General features: G+C 44.2%; 1 protein-coding gene across 1 annotated transcript in view; it reads right to left on the bottom strand.

Moving 5' to 3' along the window:
* Nucleotides 1–14,268, bottom strand: part of ank3a (ankyrin 3a) — a gene marked incomplete at its 5' end in the record, with an annotated part of 156,669 nt that overhangs the window by 20,450 nt on the left and 121,951 nt on the right. Inside the window, 9 exons of the mRNA XM_083650518.1 lie at nucleotides 4,341–4,422; nucleotides 6,322–6,444; nucleotides 8,133–8,258; nucleotides 8,374–8,602; nucleotides 8,922–9,018; nucleotides 9,706–9,913; nucleotides 10,139–10,350; nucleotides 10,776–10,930; nucleotides 11,344–11,568. Coding sequence (XP_083506644.1) covers nucleotides 4,341–4,422; nucleotides 6,322–6,444; nucleotides 8,133–8,258; nucleotides 8,374–8,602; nucleotides 8,922–9,018; nucleotides 9,706–9,913; nucleotides 10,139–10,350; nucleotides 10,776–10,930; nucleotides 11,344–11,568 — 1,457 coding nt within the window. The remainder of the gene's footprint in view (nucleotides 1–4,340; nucleotides 4,423–6,321; nucleotides 6,445–8,132; nucleotides 8,259–8,373; nucleotides 8,603–8,921; nucleotides 9,019–9,705; nucleotides 9,914–10,138; nucleotides 10,351–10,775; nucleotides 10,931–11,343; nucleotides 11,569–14,268) is intronic.

The following is a 14,268-nucleotide window of genomic DNA, read 5'->3' as shown; positions in this document are numbered from 1 at the left end:
TTCAGAATCAATATATCTGACGGCACATGCATCCTCCATTGCAGATTGTTTATTGTCCTCTGGGGACTCGTAGCTCCTGATGACATGGACAACCTCAGTCCTAGTCTCAGTGATCACTGGAGGAATGGGGATATCCTGAAAAAGGGCCTTGGGGCCCATTCCTTCTGCGCTTTGAGGGGCAGAGGGTGTCCGTTCACTCCTAGTTTCAAAGCCACTGTCCGAGAGGGGGCTCTTATCCTGTTCATGTGAGATGTCATCAGGGGATTCCAAAACAGTGTCTCCTCCAAAAAGTGCATCTGCTAGTTTACTGATCTCCTTTTCTGATCCTGAGGAGCGCATATTTGTTGGAGGCATTTTGAGCTTGTGCTCCTGAACTGCTATGGTGGGTTTCAGGACACGTTTCTGCTTCTCCTCTCCTTCCCTCTTGCCCTCATCTGCTTTATGCTTTGAGTCATGCATTTTGGAGAAAGAGTTGCTACCAACGTCATTAGTTAGGTAGTCAACCACTTTGGATAGATTGAAATCTCTATCTGGTATTGTCTTTGATTTGATTTGAGGAACAACAGTCTCATATCTTGGTGGATAGCTCCAGTTGCTTGGTGGTTGTTCAACTGGTACTTTTGAGTATTGTATGTCATCCAAGGAACTCTTTGTCACAGACGCCCTACCATCCTTGACACCATCTTTGGTCAGGATCTCATTTACTTTGACTAAATCCTGTTTCACTCTCTCCACAATCCTATATGGCTCCTCATCCTCTATCTTTGCCTCTTTGGGAGAATTAGACTGGAATCCTTTATTGGCTGTGGAATTTGGATCCGTCTGCAAGATGGCTGACATTCGTATCAAGTCCTCTTTCATTTCGGCGACGTCCTTCAGAATCTCTTGGCTGGATGAGAGTGGTGATGTTGCGGTTGATTTGAGGGCGGCAGGTGACAAGGTGAAAAGAGGGGATTTGACAGGCGAAAGAGTTCTGGCAAAGGAAGACTGCAACTGAGCGTCCACCTCAGGTGGCACGGTCTTCCTAGGGGACAGGAGAGCAGCAGCTGACTTGGACACCTCAGGTAACTTTTTAAACTGGGGATCTGGCAGCACATTTATAACAGAGTACACTGGGACAGTGATTGTGCTGGATGTCACAGCAGTGGTGGAGTTAGTAGGGGACCTTAGAGAGGCATACAGAGAACTAGAGGGTGATGATCTAATGGACTGATATGAGGAGGATGGAGAGGAGGATAGGGATTTCAAGGTGCCATAGCCTGCAGAACAAGAGTTAAATGTTTTTTCAACCTCGTCAAAGGCTGCATTGACGCTCGTCGTTGCTGCATTGGTGGTTGCTTGTATTCTCTCTTGCAGACTGCTGGTGAGAAGAGAATTTGGGGATGAGGAGCGGTACTGAGTAGGGGACACAGTTCCATTAATTAGAGCTGCTGCACTAGGAGAGGCGTTAGATTTAAGTGGCGAGGACAGAGAGGAGAAGAGGCTCCTTGAAGGACATGAGGCATCTGCAGAGGACCGGACAGAAGAGAGGCCAGGGACTGTTTTTATGGGAGAGGAGGAGGATGCTGTGCCACTAGAGCCTCCTATAACAGACTTGTATGGCAGAGATGAGCTGTACATGTTCAGGGAAGACTTGGGAGAGGTTGGTGGGGTCATAGCTATGGATGATCTCTCAAGAAGAGCACTTCCTCCTCCAGAGGAAGTGATAGGGGAGGTCCTGGCAGACAATGCTGCCAGTCCTTTCACTGATACAGTGTCTGGGACACTTTTCCCTGGTGAGACCAGGAAAGTAGGGGTGACCTGGACTGGGTATTGGGCTTGCTGGACTACAGTTTTTATAGGAGAAGAGATGGTCCTGTAAGATCGGATGGGAGAGGCCATGTCACTAGCTGACTTGACAGAGTGGGCTGGAGATCCGGGGATGTTGGACTTGATGGGGGAGGCAGAGGTGATGGACCAGACAGACTTCAGTGGAGAGGCAGAGGGCGTGTTGGATGACGAACTGGAGAGGGAGCCAAACCCAGACTTGGCTTGGACAGGGACGGCGACAGGAACAGACGACCACGCCTGATAAGATCTCGTTGAAAAGACAGGTTTGTAAGGGTAGCCAGAAGGCTGTGTTCTCTGTGGCGAGCTTCGATCAGATGTTTCTTCAATAATAAGTTCAACAAAAAGCAACGGGGAACCAAATGAAAAATTGAACAGAAAAATAATTTGAAATAAAACATAAAAACCAGAAAGAGAAATTTGAGTTGAGTCAGAAACATCATTAATCAAAGCAACAAGAGATACATTATTTTTGTACATTTTTGTAAATTGTGAGTTACTATCTAAACAAGGATGACATGAAAATGATGGTGTAAAATCAGTGACTGATGACAAAATAGAACATCCAGTAATAAACATCGGAGCATGTGCATGTGCAACAAAAATGTTTGACATAAGGTAGAGGTGGCGAAAAAAATGACATAACCAAAAAACTACACAAATATTCCTTTGACTTTTGATGTGCTTAATCTGTTTGCCTCTTTGCTATAGTGCCTTTTATTGTACATGTTTGATTGACTTTTTTTTAATCCTTTCATTTGGTTCATTTTCAATGCCAGAAATGACCCCACAAGTGTAGATATCACTAATAAAGAAAAGCATCACTTGTTTGGTCATGAAGTAAGAAAAAAAAAAAAAAAAAGAGAGGTTGCACTTTACAAAAAAGGGACTATCAGCCAACCATGCCTGTCTGGAATGACCTGCAATTTAAGACATAATTAAAATGTCTGCTCTTGTTTAAAGCTGCATTCAGCTATGTTTTTGTGTTAAAATAAGTGTTAAATGGATCTATATTCTGACAGCAATCACTGAAATAGAGTGTTTGGTCAGTAACTTGGAACCCCCAACCCCCCGCTGTCCTATATCTCTCTCCTGTAGTCCTGCAGGCAGGGCGGATGTATCTATCTGTAAAGACTCAAGGATGGTGGCATTGGATTCGGGGTGAGAAAACACATATAGTCTTCTATAGGTATCGCAATCTGACCTTCCGTTTCCCAGAAAATGTCAATTTTTCTCTGATTGGATAGTTTGAATTTTGATCCAATCAGAGAAAAGTAGCTGCCCTGCCTGCAGCTGTACAATCAGCGGTGCCTCAGGAGGTCCCGGAAGATCATCCGGATTATTGAGATTTGCACACCTCCCTGCACACCTGGACACTTTTAATATACATTTCATCTGATTCTATTTAATATCTAATACCCTTACTACCTAAAGGCTATTTATTACCCTTCATATTTTAATATTGCCAGAACTGCCTTACTAGTTAACTATATTGCCCTATTGTTGCTGCTGTGATTGTGTTTGCTGAGAACTATTTAAAACTGCACCTTGTCTGTAACGGAGCCTACAGCATAAGAATTTCACACGTGCGTACTTGTACTACGGAGTGACAATCAGAATCTGGAATCTTGAGGACTACAGGAGAGAGATAGAGGACAGCGGGGGGTTGGGGTTTCCAAGTTACTGGCCAAACACTTATTTTAACACAAAAACATCGCTGAATGCAGCTTTAATATGAGTGAACCAATTTAAATCATATCAACTCAGTGTTAATATACATTTTTCCGAAAACATTCGTCAAATGGACAAGGCTGGAAGAAAAAAGTCACTGATAGGCCCTTATTTTTTTTTAAAGAAGATTAGAACTTCTGCGTTCCGCTAATGCACAAGGCGATATTATTGAATACAACAAACATTCATTTTCAACAGTCATTTTGGTTGCATGGAAATGTACTCCAATGCCTGCTATAACATCACTCACAAGTGAGGGCAAGTTAATGTAAAGTGCAACCCATTAGCAGAATAATACACAGCTGCACACAATCACAAAGCCAATAAGAGTGAAATGGTCACTAAAAGAATGAGAACAACCCAAAAGAATAATTTTATTCAACATGAATTAAAACATTTTTTTCCCGCAAAATGATAAATGAACAAATGGATGTTGCAATGCCAGTGTTTCCACAAATGTAAAATAACAAAAATAGTTGAAACAGAAGAGATTTGTTTCTCTTTTTTTTTTTAACAAAATGGGGTGGGTGAGCAAAGCATATCACGCAGTAAACCATGCAAATGTGTCACCTGATGATGAATGATTGTGGATCATAATGTGTCAGGTGAGAGTGACATGGATGAATGATTATGTTTTATCATGTGGATCTATGTTTCTACACTATGGATATATGGAAAATATCATGTATAAAGGGACCATCTGACACTAAACTTGATTAGAATTAAGTCAATATTGAATATCAATTGAAGATTTGATGGAAGTGTAAAAATGGGAAACTCACTCGCTGCTGGGTCGGTCAGATAGCTGTAGCGCTTACGCAAAGCTAAGGAGGCAAAGGTATGACGTCGGTCTGGCTTTTCAGTCTGCAACAAACCAAAAAGAACAAAAGATGCTTTAACATAAAAAATGTAAAATGTGATCAAATGTGGTTGTAATGTATCCGGTTTCTGTCTATAAACTTTGTGTTAATTTGTTAATGCGGACACTGCTGTGTTCCTGGGGGGGTGGGGTTGTGCTGATTGCAGTGCATCAATGCATGCTGTTAGTACTGGCACGCGGGAGGCACTGCAGGTGTACTGTCTGTAGTGTCACCTCTGGAGACAGGGGATAACGCTTCCCTCTGATTGGACGGAGTGAATGTCACGTTGGTAGGATGGTGCATTTCTCAGTCTGATTATATTGGAACATCTCCAAGAAGTGGAAGGGCACAGAGATCACACTTCAAGTGAGGTATGTTGAAATTGGAAAATTTGGCATCTTAACCCATTGATACCTGATGCAGCATTTGCATGTATATCCCTCATTTGTGTGTGTATCCCTTTAAGACCGCGAACCGCGTCGCGCGGTTCGCGGTCTTAAAGGGATACACACACAAATGCTGCATCAGGTATCAATGGGTTAACATGAAGGTGCTTTCCTCAGATCATCATCGAATTTGGTGACATGGCGCATCATTAATGAAATAGAAAGAATAATAATTCTATCAATAGTTTTATCAATCACAACATTATAACTGCGGTATACATGTATAAATGCAGAAGGAAAGTAACATACATGTTTACCTCCTTTTCAAAGATGAAAACAACATCCTTTTCTCCCCTCTGACAAACACTCCCAGAAGAGTTTTTAGCATGCACCTGACACGCCATTAGTAATTGTCTGTTAAAGACGTGTTATTTACAAGGGTGAAGAGGGGAAGTCCTAAATGTATTAAAAATAATAGCGAATAAATGATCAAGGTTATATTTTCAGCTAACAAAACGACTCTACCGTAGTACCGTGAGAAGCTTCGCTATTATGAGGTTATCAATATTATGGAGACATGGTGATTTCCTACTGAACATGGAGAGGAAGATAGAGATGGAAAAATAAGCCGAGGTGTGGCACACAAATTGGCTCCATGAGGAGGACAATAATAATAATAAATCAATCTTCGCTGAGTAAAAAGATAAATAATAATGGCCGCTTCCGCTCATGCATAAGATGAGGAGGTCACTTAGCTGTGTAAAAAATGTGCAGGCAAGGAGCCGCTACTCACAGTCAGTTACTCGGCAGAGGAAAAAGTATTCACGACACACACACACATATTTACGACAGCCCTCTGCAGTAAAGCCAACAGAAAGCACGACAGAGAAGAAGCAGTTCCATGTGATGATGGAGAATCTGTTTACCTCATCATCAGGATCAGACTCCATATCCTGTGGGTTTCCCAAGATGCATTGCAGGAGGGGAGAGAGATGACACAATGGAGAGCAGGGACGTTATAGAGGGCGGGGCGATGGAAATAAAAAAAATTCAGGGAATGAAAATGAGGCAGCAAAAACAACAAAAGGCTTCGGAATAAAGCTATGGGATTAATAAATCGGTCCAAAAAAAAAAAGAAGAAGAAAAGCCCAGCAAAAGAACAAAAGCAACAGCAAAATAAAGACAGAGTTTTGTGTGATCAATCGACACCACATCAAAGAACCAAACGTGTACTTTTTACATGATCCTCATATACCCACAGAGAGCCAAGCAATACAACAATGCACGCTATGCATGTGTGTCTGGATGTGTACGTTGTGGGGTCTTATGACTGGCACAGGCTTATTAAACACTAATCAAAGACACAAACAGCAGGCAGGCATTTTCGAAATCCAAATAAAGTTTGACGCCTCCTCTTGGCGTCAGGACAATATTGTTTTCATGTCTTTCAATTTCATTTACATGAAGATGATATGATATGGTCTAATGGACGAATCATTCAAATATGGTGAGCCTACCTTCTTGTGGGTTGGCAGTGTGATATTCAAATTGCATATGGCAGTCTGCGGGACACCTTTGTTGGATTTCGGTTCTTTCAGGAAGGAGAGACGGCCACACGGCTCTTGGCCCATGTCTCTGATCTGTAGGAAACAAAAAAGAAACATAAATCAATCATTTTGACCCCAACAAATAATCTCAAGAACAACATGTACCCCGCTATCTTGTTTAAAATCAATATGAGAAGAACACTTGTGCAGGACAAGGAGGAAAGTTGGACTTTACTTGTGCTACAATCCATTAAAAGTTCCTCATCAACAAGATTCATTAGAGCACATTTTCTGGAAAAATGGGTTAAAAAAGGGTCAACATCCTGTAGTAGAAAAACAGTCAACAGAAATCTACCCTGTTTCCAAAATAGGAGCTTGTTAGAATTAATATATTTAATTTGTATTTTGAGTATTTGAGTCAGCATGGGTGTAAAAAAAAAGGCTACAAGAAAAACAAATGTAACAAAAGTGCGACATGTATACACTGAGGTAATTTTCACATGATGGAAGCTATGATCCACATGAATCATACCAGCCTGTTTGGTTTAGCTTGCTTCTCATTTCCCTGCTCTTGGGATAATGCATCAGATATGACAAGGTCACTCCTGTTGATATGCATGTCAGCATGTTTAGAGCAGAGCCGTATAGATAGAAGAGTCCCGACATCTCCATTCACTCCAATGGACCAGTTTTTTACTCTCAAGAGTTCCAGGAAGTAAGGTCCTGGATTAAGCAGCACTGTCGAGTTGCAGCAAAATAGACAGTTTGTGTTGTACTCTGAAAGGGTTTTTCGTCCCTTGAATCAAATTGTACATTATCAGCTTTATTTTAGCATGCAAAAGTAGCGCGAGACCCATTCCTGGCTGTTCATTGGCTAATGAGTCTCGCATTTTGGTCCTCTGCTGACGCCACACTCTCTCAAGAGGACACTAGTTTAGAGGAGCACGGCTGCCATTTTGTGTGAATGAACTAAGGAGATTGGTGCGTGTCATGTGTTTAGACTAATTTGATTGGCTGGTCTGGCTAGAGGGCGGCCCTTACCGACCCGAGCCGGATGCGATTTCAAGGCAGGCTTGGCTGTAAGCGAGGGGATACGAGAAACGCGGGAACTCCATGAGAGCGCACGGGAGAATGTCTGTTAACACGGACAAAGTTGACCATGCGGGAGCAGAATCAAACTTTGGAATCTGAGGAGATATTTCCGACCAAAACCATGAACTGCCGATATTGACTGTTTTGACATTGAACTGAATCCCAGTAGATGTTTCATGCGTGTATCATGATGTAGGCATTTGTCTATTGGTCATTTTGACGACCCTCTGAGACGGCGGGGGAGAGACAGCGGCTTGGGCTGGCCCGGCGACTCGGCAGAGGGAGAGAGAGAGAGAGGGAGAGGGAGGGGGAAAGAGAGAGAGAGGGAGGGGGAAAGAGAAAGAGGGAGGGGGGAAGAGAGAGAGAGAAAGAGGGGGGAGGGGGAAAGAGAGAGAGAGAGAGAGAGAGAGAGAGACTGGTACAAGCCGGAGCTGAGTCAGTCAAGGTAGGGCTATGTCATCACTGTTCAGCCACGGCCATATTGATGCATATTGATGCTAACAATTAGCCACGTTCACTTATTATGATGTTATGGTATCCGTGTTGAATGATAGACCCAAGACCAAAACGAGTGAGCCAAAATAGTTATGGTGATGATAGACCAGAAGCACGTCACAGCCTGGGACCGTAGCGTAGAGGTACGTTACATACACAGTAAAGGCTAGTATAGGTAGAGGGCTAACGTTTACCTTTACGTTGAAAGGAAGTCGGTTTTCCTTGAAGGAGTAGAAGTTGAAAACCAACTGCAGCCCACTCTTGGTCAGAGGGGACAGGTTGCCATAGCAATCCACATGGATGGGCTTGCCTTCTAACACCTGTGGAAGCAAGTCATCGACCAAGGATTCAATCCCGCAATCAACTTTCTTTACTGAGATACAAGTCTGTCTGTCTGAGTGTTTGAATGTCCACATTTCCCCGCCCAGGCCCCACCTCAATGTCTTTGCTACGGGCCACCTCCTCGAAGTTCTCCTGCTGCTCCAGCGTCTTGTCCACCTTGTCGTCCGTCATGCAGAAGCAGCGCAGTCGAGACTCCACGGCGTCGTTCATCTTGGCAAAGACCACAAACTTGGCCAGGTACGGCACGCAGATCAGCTCCCGGTATAACTGAGATGCCAGACTGACCGTCTCAGGAATCTGGTGACAGTCTGCGAGCCAGAACCTGTGGAGACAGAGGGGAGGGGGGGGGGGACACAGAGGCACATGACAGTGCTGTAAATGACAGCCTGTAGTAATGATTATTACAGCCTGTAATAATCTCATTTCAGAGCACCAAGGAGCGCTGTGTTAATATCAGGCTGCACACCCACCACATGATCCCAATCCAGTTAGGACAAGAATCCATGACTTTGCTTACAGTAACCAAGAATTGCTCTCTGGCTGTTGTAAATTTGAGATGTCATGGAGAAGCTTGGCTACTGTGTGTGTGTGTGTGTGTGTGTGTGTGCGTGTGTGCGTGCGTGCGTGCGCGTGTGTCTCACCTGGCCGACACATTTGTGGTGAAGGACACGCAGTCGGTTACAAAGGACAGAGGTGTGGTCCCCGTGATGTCCTCCCACTGGGCAGGGGATGTCCCTCCTGTATGGAACAGAGAGCACAAGATGAGAGCGCTGCCTCCGCAGGCCAGCCAGTGGTTTAGCTTTCACGAACCCTATCCTTTCATCAGCACACTTCTTCATCTTCTCCAGTGGCTCCTCCTCCTGATATGAAAGTAGGTCTGACGTGGGCGTCATCCATTTGATGAATAATAAATGGATGAATAAACATCTGCTTTCACAAATAGAGAAGTGCAGCAATGAGTCTGGAAGTATACTTCTGCCGGGTTCATCAGGGTTAAAAGTGATTGAATCACACAGTCATAAAAGTGAATCACTTTTATGACTTTCGGAATGTAAATGCGTTTTTTTTAAACGCAATGTTTAGAAAACGCTTCAAAATACAAGTGATTAATGTTTGTCAAGATTATCCTGCTGAACCCAAATTCGCGTTCCCATAAACTTTTGTTAACCACAGACCTTATTTGACGCATTTAAGTGAAATTCTAAAACCCCATAGACTTTTCCACTGACGAACCCAAAATGGCGGCGATTTCTGGTCAAGCCTACAAAAAATTTCAAAAATACGTCATCCCTGCGGTACTCTATATCAACATTCATTCATCTTCAAAGCACAGCCCTCAGAAGAACTTTTATTCGATACATCAAATCCAACACAACTTGGCGCTGCAGTACGGCAGATGCAACGTGGTCGGTTAATCCGACTCGCCTGTGATGCTGCAGAGCAGGCGCAGGCAGGGCGCCGCGTCACCCCGGTGGCCAGTGGGGTGGCCCTCCGCTGACCTGGGCGGGACTGGGATCGTCATGGTGATCGGCTTGTGGAACTTCCTCCTCCTGGGCTCCACGGTGACGATGGGGCTGAAGGTGGCTCTGTTGCCAAGGACCGCCGTCACCATGTCATCCGGCACAGGCTGAGCCTGGAGAGAAACACAGAGAGGAGAGACACAGGAAGAGCAGATGAAGGGTGAATGATCACTCTTTCATCACTTCTGAAGGGATGTAGTCAGTCTGGTCTAGTCCCTGGGTGGAGCAGCACGTTATTTCTATCAGAGACTGGGCATGTCCTGCCATGTAGAATGAAATATTTAACCTCGTGAAAATGGGGACAGGTCTCAATGAATAATAGAAGAATCCTGCTGTACCTGCAGGCCAACACGGATCTTCTTGGTGAGCGCCCCCTGCGGGAATGAGGCCTGGACCATGGGCACAGTGCTGCTGGACAGTAGGCCGCCGTCAGGACCCATCTGATTGGATTCCTGCTTGATCCGTGACACCACTGCGAAGTACTGAGGGAAATCCCTGGTGACGATGCGGCAGATGCGCTTCTTCTCCAGCTCAGCAGGGCTGTCCATCTCTGAGACGCATAAACGTGGGGTTGGAGATTAGCGGGAAACAATAAGCTACGCTTATATAAACACATACGTATAAACTATCCAGGAATGATTTCAAACAGTATTTGAAACCTAGTGAATGGTCAAAAAACTAGCTGGATTCCAAAATTGATTACAGATTATGGCTTTGTAAATCCATTTTTGTTCAGTTTCATCTCAAGAGGACAGCAAATTAACTCATAAACTCAACTGAAAAAACCTTTGGAATGAAAATCTGGTTTTCTAGGTCATTAATTAACATATTTCCCGGGGTTATGTAGTATAGATGTTCTCAGCTCCCAGCTTTTTCTCACTTTCACCCATTCACTGAAATTGTGGCCTGAAAAGTTGTGCTTCCTTTATCACTGTTAAATGTCAGACTGTGCTGAATGTGCCTTCCAACCCTTACCTTCATCCATCCCACTGAGCAGCTCCATGAGGTCCTCTGCTCTGGCGTCAGACTGGTGCTCCTTCCATGTGTCTCCATTGTCGCTCCTCAACACAATCAGCTCCCTCTCTTTCCCCCGCATGGAACCAAAATGAGGGATCTCCACAATCACTGGCCTGAAAGACAATACAGAACACATTCAACGGTGAAGGTCTTTGGCTATAACGTCACTCCCAAAATAACAGAGCTATTCTTTGGTGGAGTGATAATGATCTAAATACTGTTAGCTGCAATAGCGATACAGAACCATTCCAATTATGGTATTTAATAACGAGGCGTTCACACCGGCGCGATTTGTGCACATTCGCGCGACGAGGGTTACATACCAAGTCAACGCAAACGCGCGAGTAGATGCCATTTCGAATGAGGCGAGTGACGCAAATTTTCGCGATGAGAATTACGTGTTTTTTTTTTTGCCTCGGTGTGAACACACGGTAAGCGACTAACTCCACTCGCATAATTATAATAGCAACTCTAATACCGTTGCATTTGTAACTCATTGCCAAAGGAGAAGGAGAGAAGAGCCTACCCAAGGAACTGAGCCCCGGCCGGCCCCACCTCCACCAGCCGGCTGACCAGGCCCTCTCCCTCCACCATGGGCGGGGGGTAGGCCAGCTTGTGCCTCTTGGCCAGGCGGCAGGTGATGCGCGTGGGCGCCGTGCACTTCCTGGGTGGGATGATGATGCGCATGCCGTTGTGGCGGCTGCCTCTCATGGAGCCGCCACGGGCGTCCACCATGAAGCTGACCAGGAACCTGCCCCGCCCCGAGGAGAAAGAGGGAGGTTAGAGGAGGGAACAAAGGCATGGAGGGGAAAGACAGACAAGAAGCCATACCACGGACACAAGTGAGGAGGACGAATCCCATGCTGTGATCACCGTACACCCAAACACAGGAAGTGAGAGAAAAGAACAAAAATAGAGGAAAGAGAAAAAGTGAGAGGGGGGGGGGAGAGAGAGAGAGAGAGGAGAAATAAGACGCTTTGAGTTTTGAAAGCTGGCAGTTCTCACCTTCACTTGTCATCTCAATAGAGAGGCAAAGTGACCGCCTACTTCCTGCTTCAGCACTGTACCAGCCATTTATTTTCCCATAGACATTTCGTAAAATGTTTATAAAAAATAGTTTGGTTTGAACAAGTAAAACTATTTTTATAAGCATTTTACGAAATGTCTATGGGAAAATAAAAAAATGGCGGATGAAAATCTCTGGTGCAGTGCTGAAGCAGGAAGTAGGCGGCCACTTTGCCTCTCTATATAAGACATCCAATGTGTCTGGAACTAAACAGTGTTAGCACTGTGCTAATGAAGCTGCAGGAACTTTAGTTTCAAGTTGTGAGGCCAAAGGTGAGTTTTTGCTGCCAAAGTTTCAGTCCCTCTAAAGCAGTGTTCAGTGATCAAATATTTAACACCTGCACAAATGTTTCACCCCAGCTTAGGGACGCCGTTAATTCATGACGACAGGTTATGTGATTAATGTGTGATGTGTTCCATTCATCAAATTAAAAGTGCGTTTGGAAATCAGATTAATATCACGATTTGGCACAAGTAGGAGGATGTAGTGAGGTGTAAACATAGAATAATCTCTGTTCACACACATTTTTATTCATGAACAGTCCTTATGGCTAAAGTCTAATATGACTTATTAAAGCTTATAAGCGTATTAAACTTATTTCATCTGACTAAGCCACTACATCTCTTCTAATGACCTATTAGTAACTCAAACAATGGGTTTATAATGTGATGCATTATTATTATTAAACCAACTGAGTGTAATTAAGGCAAACATAAACACTGTTTCTCGCATAACGGTGCCATTTATAATCATAGATTATTACATAGTTCTAGATCAGTTATATTTCCTAGATTAGTTTTATATGAAAAACCTACATTATGCTGCACCATATGTTTTTCTATACAGTAGGTGTTGTAGGTGTCCGTTACAGTATATCTGCCCTCACTCTGAATGCTCCATGTCAGGAGTGGGCAACTGGCGGCCCGCATGTGGCGGACGTTTTTGGTTAGGTTAGGTTAGACCACCCAAATCTGTGTGTTTTTTTTACTGTACATCCCAGAACATGGCGCAAATGGCGTTAGCATTGTCCATCCACATACAGTTTAACGTTAGCATTTGAGCTAACGCTATTGTATCAAACTATATCCAGGATGCACAAATTGATGTAGCGGGCTATTTTAAAGCTGGTGTCACCTGAATGGAAGAATTACTCAATTTGAATATGAAAAATATAAATGTTGGTATAATAAACTTTGATTACCAGCCCTTTTCATCAAATTAGTAGCTATAATTGGGAGTGATGGTGTTACAGTAGCTACTGGTGGAAGTGCACAGTCGCAATCTGGCCCTCTGGTAGCGAGGACATTTTTTTGTGGCCCTCTCTATCATCAAAGTTGCCCATCCCTGCTCTATGTGTTGTATTTAGCAAAGGACATGTACGGCTTTGAGAAAGACGGTTTATCTTAATGTGCGCTGTGTGTGTGTGTGTGTATGTGCGTGCGTGCGTGCGTGTGTGTGTGTGTGTGTGTGTGTGTGTGTGTGTGTGTGTGAGAGAGAGAGAGATGGCACATCAATGAGAGAACCCCAAACACAGGTTGACTACACACTTCTAACGGCTACAGTGGGCAGTGGAAATGAGACAGCAGACCACACGGATGATATGAGCACGGAGGAGTGGAGGAGGAGAGAGGGAAAAGAAAGAAGAGAGAATGGGAGGAGGGGAAGGGAGGGAATGGGAGGAGGGGGAGGGAGGGAGAGAGAGACAGGAGCGGAGGAGGAGTGGGTGACATCACTGCGGCATCAAACCAGCGGACTCAGTCATCACCTGGAGTCATACTGAGGGAGCGGGGAGGACAAGCTGTAAAAATAAACACATGGAAACAATGCAGGAGGGGGAGAAAATCCCACAACTTCAGTATCAACGTTTCACAACGACTATTCTATAGCAATTAATATACTATTGTAGAGTTCTGCTGGGATCTGTACTAACTAATGAAGCCAAAAAGAAAGATTAAAAAGGGATGAGGTGGGAAATCAGGGGAAACATAAAACATAAGAGATACTGAGGCAAAAAGACAACAAAAACAACAAAACAGCCTTAGGAATAATGTTGAGTGAAACAAGAGGAACAACGAAGGAAACCTTGACGTGACAGATCCCGGCATCTTCATCTAGCACGGCAAAGACAGCACTGTCTATTTTAAAGAGCATAGTTCAACTTTATAGCAGGCATGATCATATATTCAAATTGTAATTATTGTGAGCGCTAACCTCTTATCGATGTATCCAAATGAACTACATGGTTTAACGGCTGGCCGCGCATTCATTTGCAGTATGTGCGATGGCAGGAGTAGAGAATGTCAGTGCACATGGGCAGGATGTCATGACCTTGTCTTAAGTCTTAGCACTTAGCTTAGCTGGGTTGGAGACTATCTCTACCAATTA

The sequence above is a fragment of the Poromitra crassiceps genome (genome assembly GCF_964638095.1).
Source record: "Poromitra crassiceps genome assembly, chromosome: 14".
NCBI lineage: Eukaryota > Metazoa > Chordata > Actinopteri > Beryciformes > Melamphaidae > Poromitra > Poromitra crassiceps.
This window is presented reverse-complemented; position numbering and strand designations above follow the sequence as displayed.